This window comes from Hemitrygon akajei, chromosome 7 (genome assembly GCF_048418815.1).
Source record: "Hemitrygon akajei chromosome 7, sHemAka1.3, whole genome shotgun sequence".
NCBI lineage: Eukaryota > Metazoa > Chordata > Chondrichthyes > Myliobatiformes > Dasyatidae > Hemitrygon > Hemitrygon akajei.
The window spans coordinates 183,286,848-183,301,174 of NC_133130.1; the positions used below are offsets into that span (position 1 = coordinate 183,286,848).

Consider the following 14,327-nt stretch of genomic DNA (forward strand, 5'->3'; position numbering starts at 1 on the left):
GTGGGTGGAGGTTAGGAACAGGAAGGGGTCAATAACTTTACTGGCTGTTTTTTATAGGCCACCCTAATAGTAACTGGGATATCGAGGAGCAAATAGGGAAACAGATCCTGGAAAGGTGTAATAATAACAGAGTTGTCGTGATGGGACATTTTAATTTCCCAAGTATCGATTGGCATCTCCCTAGAGCGAGTGCTTTAGGTGGGGTGGTGTTTGTTAGGTGTGTTCAGGAAGGGTTCTTGACACAGTATGTAGAGAAGCCTACAAGAGGAGAAGCTGTACTTGATTTGGTATTGGGAAATGAACCTGGTCAGGTGTCAGATCTCTCAGTGGTAGAGCATTTTGGAGCTAGTTATCATAATTTTGTCTCCTTTACAATAGCATTGGAGAGAGATAGGAACAGACAAGTTGGAAAAGCGTTTACTTGGAGTAAGGGGAATTATGAGGCTATCAGGCAGGAAATTGGAGGCTTAAATTGGAAATGGATTTTCTCAGGGAAAAGTATGGAAGAAATATGGCAAATATTCAGGGGTTATTTGTGTGGAGTTCTGTATATGTATGTTTCAATGAGATAGGGAAGTTATGGTAGGGTACAGGAACCATGGTGTACAAAGGCTGTAATAAATCTAGTCAAGAAGAAAAAAAAAGCTTACATAAGGTTCAGAGAGCTAGGTAATGTTAGAGATCTAGAAGATTGTAACGCTACTAGGAAGCTTAAGAAGGAAATTAGGAGAGCCAGAAGGGGCCATGAGAAGGCCTTGTCGGGCAGAATTAAGGAAAACCCCAAGGTATTGTACAAGTATGTGAAGAGCAAGAGGATGAGACGTGAAAGGATACGTCTTATCAAGTGTGACAATGGGAAAGTGTGTATGGAACCGGAGGAAATATCAGAGGTACTTAATGAATACTTTATTTCAGTATTCACTATGGAAAAGGACTATAGTGATTGTCGTGATGACTTGCAGCAGACTGAAAAGCTTGGCATGTAGATATTAAGAAAGAGGATATGCTGGAGCTTTTGGAAAGCATCTTGTTGAATAAGTCGCCGGGACCAGACAAGATGTACCCCAGGCTACTGTGGGAGGCGAGGGAGGAGATTGCTAAGCCTCTGGTGATGATCTTTGCATCATCAATGGGGACGGGGGAGGTTCCAGAGGATTAGAGGGTTGCGGATGTTGTTCCTTAATTCAAGAAAGGGAGTAGAGATAGCCCAGGAAATTATAGACCAGTGAGTCTTACTTCAGTGGTTGGTAAGTTGATGGTGAAGATCCTGAGAGGCAGGATTTATGAACATTTGGAGAGGTATAACATGATTAGGAGTAATCAGCATGGCTTTGTCAAAGGCAGGTTGTGCTTTATGAGCCTGATTGAATTTTTTGATGATGTGACTAAACACATTGATGAAGGAAGAGCAGTAGATGTAGTGTATATGGTTTTCAGCAGGCATTTGATAAGGTACCCCATGGAAGGCATATTGAGAAAGTAAGGAGGCATGGGATCCAAGGGTACATTGCTTTGTGGATCCAGAACTGGCTTACCCTCAGATGGCAAAGAGTGGTTGTAGATGGGTCATATCCTGCATGGAGGTCAGTTACCAGTGGAGTGCCTCAGGGATCTATTCTGGGACCCTTACTCTTTGTGATTTTTATAAATGACCTGGATGAGGAAGTGGAGGGATGGATTAGTAAGTTTGCTGATGACACGAAGGTTGGAGGTGTTGTGGATAGTGTGGAGGGCTGTCAGAGGTTACAGTGGGACATTGATAGGAAAACTGCGCTAAGAAGTGGCAGATGGAGTTCAACCCAGATAAGTGTGAAGTGGTTCATTTTGGTATGTGAAATATGATGGCAGAATATAGCATCAATGGTAAGACACTTGGCAGTGTGGAGGATCAGAGGGATCTTGGAGTCCGAGTCCATAGGACGCTCAAAGCAGCTGCGCAGGTTGACTCTGTGGTTAAGAAGGCGTATGGTACATTGGCCTTCGTCAATCGTGGAATTGAATTTAGGAGCCGAGGTAAAGTTGCAGCTATATAGGACCCTGGTCAGACCCCACTTGGAGTACTGTGCTCAGTTCTGGTTGCCTCACTACAGGAAGGATGTGGAAGCCATAGAAAGGGTGCAGAGGAGATTTACAAGGATGTTGCCTGGTTTGGGGAGCATGCCTTATGAGAATAGGTTGAGTGAACTTGGCCTTTTCTCCTTGGAGCAACAGAGGATGAGAGGTGACCTGATAGAGGTGTATAAGATGATGAGAGGCATTGATCATGTGGAAAGTCAGAGGCTTTTTCCCTGGGCTGAAATGGTTGCCACAAGAGAACACAGGTTTAAGGTGCTGGGGAGTAGGTACAGAGGAGAGCCCTGAGTACATGGAATGGGCTGCCGACAACTGTGGTGGAGGCGGATACACTAGGGTCTTTTAAGAGGCTTTTAGATAGGTACATGGAGCTTAGTAAAATAGAGGGCTATTGGTAAGCCTAGTAATTTCTAAGGTAGGGCATGTTCGGCACAACTTTGTGAGCCGAAGGGCCTGTATTGTGCTGTATGTTTTCTATGTTTCTAATTCTATAGATTGCATATACATACAGAATGCAAGTGACAGGTGGGGAAGGCTTGTTTCACAGTTGGGTATGATGAATTCAATCAGATAACAATGTGTGAACGCTATAGGGAAAGTAAGTGCATCCATTGTGTATGGGCAGGGTTCACCTGATGAAACCTTCAGAAATACCCAAAACCGGAGTGTTAAATCTACACATAATCCACAGTTTTGCTTGTAATAGTTTCAGTAAAACATAGGGGTTATGCATGTTGGTTTATGATGGATTTCTGCCTGCTGATAGCAACCAACAATGATAGACCCTATTCTCATATATAGTACCACTTGAAATTGAAGTTTCAGATGCTGCCCCAATAGATTTTCTAGATGATGATTTGACGTTACTTGAACTGACTAAAATACCATCAACTGCATTTATTTCTCCCCCCTTGTCACCTGGCAGAAAGAACGTGAAAAGGGATCAAATTTGGCATTCATGTTCCGTCTCCCATTTGCTGCTGGAAGGGTATTCAGTATCAGTATGTTGGACACACTACTCTATCAGGTCTGTACCACAGTGCACACCATTCATGAACACCATTCTCTTTGCATTTTTTTTAGCAAGCAGATTATCAGTTCAATCAGAAATGCACAACCATGCTTCAATTTGTGCTGCAGCAAGACATTATTATTATTGCTGCCTTGTAAAAGTAACTTCTGCTGTATGATAACCACTTGGAGCTATGCTTTGTGAATGTTGAATTCTCTGTGTTGAATTGAATATTGATAAGGATTGGAATGGACAGCATAATATTTTTCCCAGGTTCCAGGCATGAATCATATTAACCAGAGGACAGTGGCAAGATGAATGACTGAACAATAAAAGGGATGTTTTTGGTCTGAGCTGGAGTAGAAGTTTGCTCAGATATCAATTTGGAGCCCCATTTAACTATAGAATTTGCCAGCCTCCTTCCAAACTCTTTCTTGCATATATTCTCCCCCTCCACCTCCATCTTGCTCCCCTTTCTCGCACACACTAAAATAATTATCTCTTTCTTTCTTTGTCTCCTCCATGCATCCATATCTCTGCTACAGGTTAATGCTATGTCTGACTCAAAACCAATGGTTCACAAGCATGTAAACCTAACCCCAGTACAACCCATGCAAGATGCCATGAGTTGATACTGAGTTTTAGATCTTAAGACATTTCTTTAGTAGGATACCATTGACAGAAAAAGGAAGTTTTAAAAATTAATTATGTTGATGCTGTGCATATTAGACAAGTAATCCGAATGTGACTGCATCAGTCAGGCTCTCTCCATCTGCCTCAGAGCACCACCAGGAGACCGAAATCATTGTCATGTTTAGAATTCACATGAGCGGCTCATTGTATGCTGACGGTCACTTACATAATTGGTGCGAGGGTGGGAGAGTGGATAAGGACAAGAGATGAAAGAGATCCAGCAATTTCTCTTTGGAACAGGACTGAATATTTTTCCTTCAAGTGTGGAATATTGAAAGGGGTCTGAGCTGCTGGTGTCTTTGGGGAGACAGTTATGAGGGATGGTGTTTTCAGTAACACCATGTGGAAAAAAATTGTTATTGGGTCAAAAGAAAAAAGTTGTCAGAAATAGACAAGTGAAGATTGCCCTAAATATTTCCACCTGGCTTTTAGATATTAAAGTAAATACAAATAGTTGCTCTTTTCACTGAGTGCCTCAACTTTAGTATCTGGTTTTAATTCAATCTGGCCACATTTTGTTTTGTTTTTAGCCTCAAGCATGTTCATATCATTTGTGTGCTCATAGTTATTTTTCAAAACAAAATTTCTAAAATGCTAGAATTATTACATTGAATAAACACTTCCGTGCTTGAAGTTTTTTTAAATTGCTTTGGTCAATTATTGAGCAATGCTAAGTTATTGGCACAGACTTTTTGGTGGTCTTAACGTAGCACAATCTTTCTCCATTTGTTTCATTCTTGTCATCCTTTTCTGAAGGAGATCACTGTTGTAAAATAAGCATTTTGTTATTTTAAGTGACATTGAACAGTATCAACCCAGATTGGGTTTAACAGTGTTAATTGAAAAGTAAGGCTCCCTCCCTTCTTGTCACTTCTGTTACTGTTTTTTTACTGAGTGGAAACACAAGAAATTTCTTGCTGCAGATTTCTTTTCATGGTGTGGAGTAGTTTGCCACACAAAGTGGGTGAACAAGAGATCATTTCATCATCTAAGGGAAATAGGCAAATACTTGAAGTAGATGAAGATAATTGAAGCAATTGAGATGTCTGACTTTTCTGAATGAAACCTCATCAAGAGTGTGTTGTATCTTCAATACAAATTAGGCTCACTCTGGATTAATTTCATGTAGTTAATAGAGGGAGAGAGAACATCACACCACATCACCTGCTTTTTAATATGTGATTCCTTTGCCACACTTTACCTTTCCCCATCACTTCAACCCTCTGATATGATTGTACTTTTACCAATTACACATTATCGATATTTATCACTGCACAGTTAGTGACTCTACCTTCATCTTCTGGGACCTAAACCAAGGGTTCCTAACCTGGAGTCCTCAGACCCCTCAGTTAATGTAGGGGTCCATGGCATAAAAAAGGTTGAGAACCCCTGGCCTGAACTCTGGATTACTTTAAATACTTGATGACTTGGCATTTCAAGGTGAAACAAACACTCAAAACAAATTTTAAACATCAGAAAGGTTTTTTTAATGTAATGATCCTTGCATTTGTCAGATGCAAAAAAAATGTTCTAATGGGAAAAAAGGATCTTGAACAATAATAAACAGAGCAACACATACAAAACACTGGAGGAACTCAGCAGGTCAGGCAGCATCTATGGAAATGAGCAAACAGTCGACATTTCGAGCCAAGACCCTTCTTCAGGACTGGAAAGGAAGTGGGAAGACAGGAGAATAAAAAAGTGTGTGGGAAGGGGGCCTAGCTAGAGGCCAGTTGGGTGGGAAAGGTAAAGATTAAAGGAATCTGATGGGAGAGGAGAGTGGACCATGGAGAAAGTGAAGAGGAGGGACAGAGGAGGAGGCAATTGATAGGTGACAAAAAGAGTTAAGTCGGAGTGGAGAATAAAAGGGAGGGAAAGGGAGGAACCCTTTCCCACCGGTACCCCTCCTTCTTCTCCGGCACTTTACCATTCCCACCCATCTAGCTTCACCTATCACCTAGCTAGCACTCCTTTTATCCTATTGCCTTCCCTACTTCCTTTCCAGCCCTTTCGGCCCAAAATGTCAATTGTTTATTTATTTCCATGGATGCTGCCTGACCTGCTGAGTTCCTCCAGCATTTTGTGTGTGTTGCTCAAGATTTCCAGCATCTACAGAATCACCAGTGTTTAAGATAATAAGCAGAGCAAAACAAAAGCAGGGTGCAGTATTTTGGCAAAATGAATTGAACAATAAAGCATTTTTGTACTGGGAAAGTGTCCGTCCTAAATCCTATGCTTTTTTGCCTCCTTTAAGGCACTGTCTCATGGCCAAACCTCTAATCAACTTTAATAACAGACCTTTAACATGTCTTAGTTTAATTATGTTTCTGTGAAGCACCTGGAACATTTTATTGAATTAAACATAGTCTATAAATGCAAGTTATTGTTACAAAGCATTTCAGCTGCTTTTGTTCTATTTCATGACTTAAAAAGGTCTTTGTTCCTGTAAGTAGCAACAAGCAAATTGAAATAATGTAAAAATAAAAAACTAACTTTATAACATACTAATTGTTTCAATCTTTCTACATTCCTTGCTAGTCTTTTGTTAAAGATTACATGATTCCAATTGCACGGTTGTTACTTGGACTTGATACTACCCCTGGCTCTGGATACCTTTGTGCTGTAAGTACTTTAAATGGTTGAATTATTTAAAAAGTTTGCTGGTGATCTATTGATACATCTTGTTTTATTAATCCATAACTTTCAAAAATCCAGTGATAAATGTAGTTTATTGTTTGCAAATGTACTGGATTGCAGTCTAAATTTTAGTAATCGTCTATTCAAAAACTTGCAATACTCTCATTTTGCCCAGTCCCATCCATCTCTTTGTCTATTCCACATCTTGCTACTAGTTTTTGCTTTACATAACCTGGATTTTTGACAATAAGGTCAAGCTACTAATTCCCATTAATTCACTTTCTTAATTTATCTTTTTGACCTTTTTATCTTCCTGCAAAAGGACACAGTTTTTGGAACCCATTTGCTACTGCTCATTTTGAAATCTCTCTCCAATAAATTTATGTTAAAAGTACAAAAGAATTAGCATCTAAATTATCATTGAACAGCTTATCCCTTCTAAGTTTCTCAATTGTGCCCCTAGAGGAACATTTCAAGTTAGATTCTCTTATGTACATTGACGCCTTGTAGTCGTTGCAAACAATGATGATGTTGTTATAGAGAGCAGTGAGCTGCGAAAGTGTGACGGGGCTAAGATTGCTTCACTGAGTCACTGATTTCAAACTGTGAGGATGCTCACATGACAAACAGGTTACAGTGTAACTCTCAGATGGTGAATTTCTCAATTGCATCCCATAAATACTCTGATAGGGAAAAAGAATCTGGAAAGGTATCAAAAACAGGGCAAAACAAAAACTAATTGCAGCACTTATGAAAAAAATAATTGAACGATAAAACCTTGAGTTACTGTGGAGTTCAAGGATGTTTCGAGATGGGCAATAAATGATGGCTTAGATCTTCTGAATTAATATATTAAGAGACTTTGAATATGTTTTATTACAGATAATTATATTTTGGTTGCATAGAATGTTCTAAATATATAAACCACACTTTTCCAGAAACCATTGACAACTCTGTTATAATTAAAAATATCCTCACCACATGAGAACAAATTCTGGTCTCTCCAACTGCCTTCTGAGCCCTTTGATACGATCCACCAGTTGTCCAGTTCCTTAGTGCAACTTAAGTTTGAACGCTTCTGAGGTTTCGTAAATAAATGAAAATCTAATATTCTACTGTCTTAGGTACAGTGCAGTAACAAAACAGTGCCACCCAATTACATCCATGTGACCAATTAGCCTACTAACCTGTACGTCTTTGGACTGTAGGAGGAAACCAGAGCATCCGGAGGAAACCCACAAAGTCATGCGGAGAATGCACAAACTCCTTACAGGCAGTGGCGGGAATTGAACCTGGTTCGCTGGTGCTGTAAAGCATTATGCTAGCTGCTATGCTACCATGCTGCCAAATCCCCTAATGTAATCCTTGTTTTAAATATCTGGCTGCCTAACTGAATGAGCAGCATTTAATGATTAATTTTTGAATCTGTAAACACATGAGATCTCCAAGTTTCCCTGAGCTTTGATCCATGATTTTGAACCTTATGGCTATCTTGCCCCACCCCACTTAACTGAGTCATTTACACAAGAGATTCTGCAGATGCTGGAAGAACTCAGCACGTCTAGCAGCATCTATGAAAGAGAATAAAGAGTCAACATTTCAGGCTGGGACCCTTCATCAGGACTGGACATTTTGCCTCTCTGTATGTGTTACTACTAAGTCACTTGTTTTTGCTTTTTAGATGAAAATTACGGAAGATGACTTGTGGATTCGGACATATGGAAGGCTCTTTCAAAAACTCTGTTCTTCCAGTGCTGAAATTCCAGTTGGGATTTACAGAACAGAATTACACCTGTTTTCTACATCAGAAGTGAGGATCTGCTTTACTATGTCTTTTTGCTCTTCATTCTTTTTTTTAATATAATTTATTTTCAAAATTTTCCAAAAAAAAAGCAATGAAATCAACGAGAATGTACCAGCTCAGACACGTATAAAAAGAAATAAGCAAAAAAAAACACATAACATTAGAGGGACGCCTATTGTACAAAGTGCTCAAAAATGCTAAACATTAAATCGCAAATGAGGTCCATGAGAAATCAGCTGGGGGGAAATTGTTCATCCGCCCCCAGCCTCGTCTAGGTGGGCAAGAAATGGATCCCAGATAGCCGAAAAAAATTTTAATTGAAATTTTTAGTTTCTCCATCTGTATGACTGAGATCATATCAGCCATCCATCTCTGAAAGGAAGGGGGAGAGGGTGATTTCCATTCCCTCAAGGTAAGTTTTTTGGCAACAATCATCCCCCAGCATCAGAGACTGTTGTATGGCTATAGAGAAACAAATAGTAGATTGCAAGCAGCCAAAGATTCCAAGGGGAAAGGATTGTTTATAGGCCTTTGAGTACCAGTCGAATATTTTGGACCAAAATCCAGTCAGTAATGGGCAAAACCAAAAGGTATATGACTACGTGGTCTCCATCGCTTGGCATCTATGGCACATTGACGAGACAGAAGGATAAGCCCTGTGCAATCTAAGTTTAGAGTAGTGGAGACGGTGAACAACTTTAAACTAGATCAGTCGATGTCTGCTGTTAATAGAGCAAGCCTGTATCATAGACAAACTCTTGTCTCAGGCAGCATCAGATAATTCAATGCCCAGCTCCTCTCTCCAGGCGTCTTGAATCTTCACAGTAGACGCTACAGTGCGATCATCAAACAAATGTACAAACTTAGAAACGAGATGCTTGGAGTCAGGAGGGTTCTTTAAAATATCAAAAAATATATGCTTCCCTGGAAGGATTTCAAAATTACAAATCTTCAATTGAATGTAATGTCTAATTTGTAAGTAACGAAAAAAGTGCGAATGAGGCGACTCAAATTTCTCTTTCAGCAGACCAAATGTTGCAAACCATCCCTCTATGTACAGGTCTTCAATAGAAACTAGACCCTTCTCCCTCCAAGCATGGTAGGTTTTATCTGACCACGAGGGTAGAAAGGAGTGCTTGAAACAGATTGGTGTTTGTACAGAAATCTCTGGTAAATTTAGAACACTCCTAATCTGATTTAGAATTCTGACGGAATTTTTCAGAACAAAACTCAAATTTTTTGAAATCCCAGGCTTTTCTAGCTTAGAGAACAGCATGGCTGGCAAAGAGGAATTGACAACAGATTTAGACTCCATACATAGCCACAAAGGAGCCCCAGGAACTGAGTTATCCGGAGCCCCCTGATGCCAAAACATTGACAGCCCAATAACAGAGTCTAAATACAGGTAATCCCAGCCCTCCTTCAGACTTGGGCTTTTGTAAATGAATTTTTGAAATCCTGTGATTCTTATAATTCCAAATATAAGACAAAATTATGGAGTCCAATTCTTTAAAGAAGGGTGATGTAAGAAAAATGGGGAGATTTTGACAAAGATAGAGAAACCTAGGAAGGGAAACCATCTTAATTGAATTTATACGACCAATCATGGACAGAGGTAAGGTTTTCCAACTTTCTATATTCTGTTTAAGTTTTGAGATAAACTCCGTGAAGTTTAATTTAAATATTAATTTAGGATCTTTGGGGATTGCCAAGCCAAGTAAAGTGATCTTTAACTACTTTGAACGGGACACTTTCCAAAAAACCCCACGTGTAGACGTTGGAGAGGGGCACGAAGTCACTTTTTGTCCAATTAATTGAGTATCCCAATAGCCTGTCAAAAGAGGTGAATAAATCTAGAAGAAGGGGGTCTGACTTTTCTGAGCTTTGTAAGAGTATCACATCTTCGGCATATAAACTAGTAAGTGTTTCAATACCTCCCACTTCCAGACCCAGAATATTTGGGTGACATCTTATTTTTAGGGCAAGGGGCTCTACCATGATGGCAAAAAGGGCCGGCAAGAGAGGGCAACCCTGCTGAACTGAACATTGTAGGGGAAACATAGTTGAATTGTCACCATTGATTATGATAGAACACATTGGGCTGGCGTATGACAGTTTTACCCAGGATATAAATGACTCGCCAAACCCAAACCTATACAGTGACTCAAACATGTAAGGCCACTCAATCTGGTCAAAAGCCTTCTATGCATGAAGAGATAAAATTGCTGCCCCACTAGCTTTCACATGATCAGCATACATAGTATTAAGGAGGCATCTGACATTGGAAAAAGAGAACCTACCCAGGATAAATCCTGTCTGATCAGGATGAATGATAGATGACAAATGCTTATTTAGTTGATTAGCCAGCATTTTAGTAATTACCTTTCTATCAAAATTCTGGAGTGCAATGGGCCTTTAGCTGGCCGGGTCTGTTTCCTCTTTACCTTTCTTTAAAATGAGGGAAATATTAGCTTCGTATAATGTTCTAGGCAAGACTTTATCTCTCTTAGAACAAGATATCATTCTGAGGAGAAGTGGAGCAAGAATATCACAAAATTTGTTATAAAATTCACAGCCAAATCCATCTGGCCCAGCTGCCTTGCCAGACGGAAATGACTTAATGGCAGAAGTTATTTCTTCCAATGTGAAGTCAGAATTTAGGTGCTCCCTAGCAGTGTCACTAAGTTTCGGCATTACAAGAGATTCAGAGAAGTCATTCAAATCAGCTTGAGTGGCATTGCATTTAGAAGTGTAGAGTTCACTGTAAAATTCTTTAAAACAGCCATTTTTCTCCTTGGGGTTAGTTAACAGGGTGCCCGCCCTCGATCTAATACAATGAATTGACCTTAGGGCCTGGACGCCCCTAAGCTGCCGCACCAGGAGTCCCCCCAGGCTTGTCCCCTATTTTGAAATGCTTTTGTCTTAATTTTAAGAGGAGGTTATTTATTTGACTATGCAAGATACAATTGTACTCATATTTAAGCTTCATTATTTTATTATAATCTTCAGAAGATTTTGAAACCTGGTATGTCGCTTCAAGGGTTGGGAGAGTATTCTCAATCTCTAATAATCGCCCTTCTCTCTCCCTCTTAGCAGCAGATTCATATGATATTGTATTCCCACGAATTACAACTTCTAATATCTCCCAAAGCTCTTCATTCCTTTTACAGCTGGTGGCAGACACTTCAATGGCATGAATGTTATTAGTTACTCATCCTCCCATGCTTGACTGTTGTCAGGTCTTGATGCCTGCAGAAATGTTGTGCTTGCTGAGGTGTTTCAAATAGATTTGAACATCATGCAATCATCAGCAGACATCCCCATGTCTACCTTCACTGTGATAAGCCTTGATAATTGATGAAGCCTTAAAGAACTTCTCTCCATGACAGCCCTGCAAGTTGTAGGCTCATTGCACTGGCAAAGATTGCAGCCTGTTATCTCCGCTGTGCAATTAAAAATTGAGGCTGCAAGATATGGAGACCAAAACTTCAATCCAACATTTGTAATATTTAACCTACACCTGCTTGTTTTTATATCTTTTTCTGTGCATTATAAATGCATGTTGTAGATCACCCCTTCAACAGCAGACGGTAGATGCAGAGGTGGCCATTGTAGTCAGGTTCATGTCAGCTACTAGGCAAACATAAAATCAGGTGTATTGTGACCAAATATGTTCAGAGAAGACTGTTGCTTTAATAGCAACAATCTACCTGAGAAACTCAGCAGGTTAAGCAGGACTCAGCATGTCAACCAAACTCAGCATGTCAACATTTTGGGTTGAAACGGGCATGAGAGTGGAGAGGGAAAATAGTATAGTCGGCTCTCCTTATCTGCGAGGGACTGGTTCCGGGACCCCCCCATGGATACCAAAAAACACTGATGCTCAAGTCCCTTATTTAACCTGTCTCAGTGCAGTGCACTTTAGGACCCGGCGGAGCTCTGAATCCGCAGTGCTTCTGTTCATGAAAATAATCATGATCACGATTGAAAATAAAGTGGAAATAATAAAGCAATCGGAAAGAGATGAAGCACCATCGGTCATTGGAAAAGCGCTAGGCTACAGTCGGTCAACGATTGGAACAATTTTAAAGGATAAAGTGGAAAAGGCCCTGCCCCGATGAAAGCTACAATTATTACTAAGCAATGTAGTGGTTTAATTATTGAAATACCTACGTTTCTTGAGTGTTTTATATGCATAGAAAGGTGAAATATATACTATATATTAAGACAAATGTGTGACTAACTGACGCTAATTAATATTGGATGTACCTGTTCCGACTTACTTAGTAAGAGAACTTATGGTTTTTTTCAATCCCGATCCGTGGTAACCTACGCACATCCTCCCGTATACTTTAAATCATCTCTAGATTACTTGTGATACCTAATACAATGTAAATGCTATGTAAATAGTTGTTATACTGCATTGTTTAGGGAATAATGACAAGAAAAAAAAGTCTGTACGTGCTCAAACAACAAGTGCTGGAGAGTGAACTTCTGGGTTTTCCCGATCCGCGGTTGGCTGAATCTGCACATGTGGAACCTGTAGATAAGGAGGGCCGACTGTAGTTATAAAGAAGAGAGGGGTGTGTGAGAGGATAATTTTTTGATTCATGTTAATGACTGCTAGTGAAATCTAATAAATGTAAATGGTCCAATTTCCAAGTAACTTTATTTAAAAGCACGTCATTGGCTGTAGTGTTTCAAATGCCCTGAAGCTACGAAAAGGACTCTGTGATGCAAGTCTTTCCTCCTTTTCTTTGCTTAACACCTCTTCATAAACTGATTGAATGGTATGGCAATGTGGCCCAGTTATACCTGAATTATACTCTGTAACAAGCCTTTAAAAGGTTACACAGTATGACCAGTGTTCCAATTCTTCCTGATGACAGCTGAGGGAGTATTGGTTAATGATGGACAGCCCTGACTGAGACAACACCTCTGACTGGGAATTCAAAATATGAGTGACTGCAGACTTCAACTGGTTTCAATAGGTACATTTAATGTCAGTGTGCAATATACATCTTGAAATTCTTTTTCTTCGCAAACATTCACAAAAACAGGAATGCCCCAAAAAATGAATAACAAGTTAAAACGTTAGAACCCCAAAGCCCCCCCCAGTTCTCCCCTCCCACGCACAAGTAGCAGCAAGGCAACAGCACCCCCCCCCACCCCACCAGCAAAAAAGCATTATCACCCTCCACTAAGCACTCAAGCGAGCAGCAAAGCATCAGTAAAGACACAGACTTGCAGTAACCCAAAAACTACTCATTCAACCAGTAATTCAACATCCCACATGCTCTCTTTCTCCCAAATAAAGGAAAACGAGGTGTCCCTGCTTCACAGTGAGAGAGGAAACATACAAACAACTCACAGATTTACGATTTTAAAAGTCTGTTGCGTCACTTTTTCCAAGCTCTGTGCCCAGAGAATTGGCACCAAAAAGATTCAGCTCTGGATACACAACCCCCAGCAGCTAACCCGTGACACTTCAGTCCGGGGCGTCAGCCTAGAATTAACATGTCCCCAAAGCCACGGAATTCCAGAACCCTGAAGGAGTGCTCGTCTTCCAGGACGCATCCTCAAAAAGCGGCTAGTTGTGAGGCCCTGAGAGGGGTCCCATTCCAGCAAAGAACCAAAGTCAGAGTGTAACTCCAGGTCAGGGTCTTCAAAAGAACCCCCCACACCCTGAAAAGGAAAAAAAGAGATAGTGAAGATAGAAGTAAAGCTGTTTCTGAAGATGCAAGCAAAGGAGTCACCGTTTAGAGCCATCTTGACTTCACTCTGCCTTCAGACTTGGATTTGCATCTGATCAGTCAATGCTGATTGGCAGTGACTGTCCAATCTACTCAGCAACTCTGTTGTCATAATGTGTGTAATGTACATCAAACATAGAGTGAAACGTATCATTTGCATCAAATCAAATCAGTGGGGAGTGTCACCACACTTCTGGTGCCAACATAATATGCCCACAGCTCACTACCCTTAACCGTGTGTCATTGGAACCCAGAAGAAACCCATACAGTCATGGGGAGAGCATACAAACTCCTTACAGATGGTGACAGGAATTGAACCCCAATCTTACAGCTGGCACTGCTACGCTACCATACC

At 40.4% G+C, this 14,327-nt stretch overlaps 1 protein-coding gene across 10 annotated transcripts in view; it reads left to right on the forward strand.

The window, feature by feature from the left end:
* Positions 1–14,327, forward strand: part of kcnt1b (potassium sodium-activated channel subfamily T member 1b) — a 490,876-nt gene that overhangs the window by 437,616 nt on the left and 38,933 nt on the right. For all 10 annotated transcript variants that reach the window (XM_073052840.1, XM_073052837.1, XM_073052836.1 and 7 more), the window contains 3 exons: positions 2,999–3,100; positions 6,317–6,400; positions 8,097–8,225. In XM_073052840.1, coding sequence (XP_072908941.1) covers positions 2,999–3,100; positions 6,317–6,400; positions 8,097–8,225 — 315 coding nt within the window. The remainder of the gene's footprint in view (positions 1–2,998; positions 3,101–6,316; positions 6,401–8,096; positions 8,226–14,327) is intronic.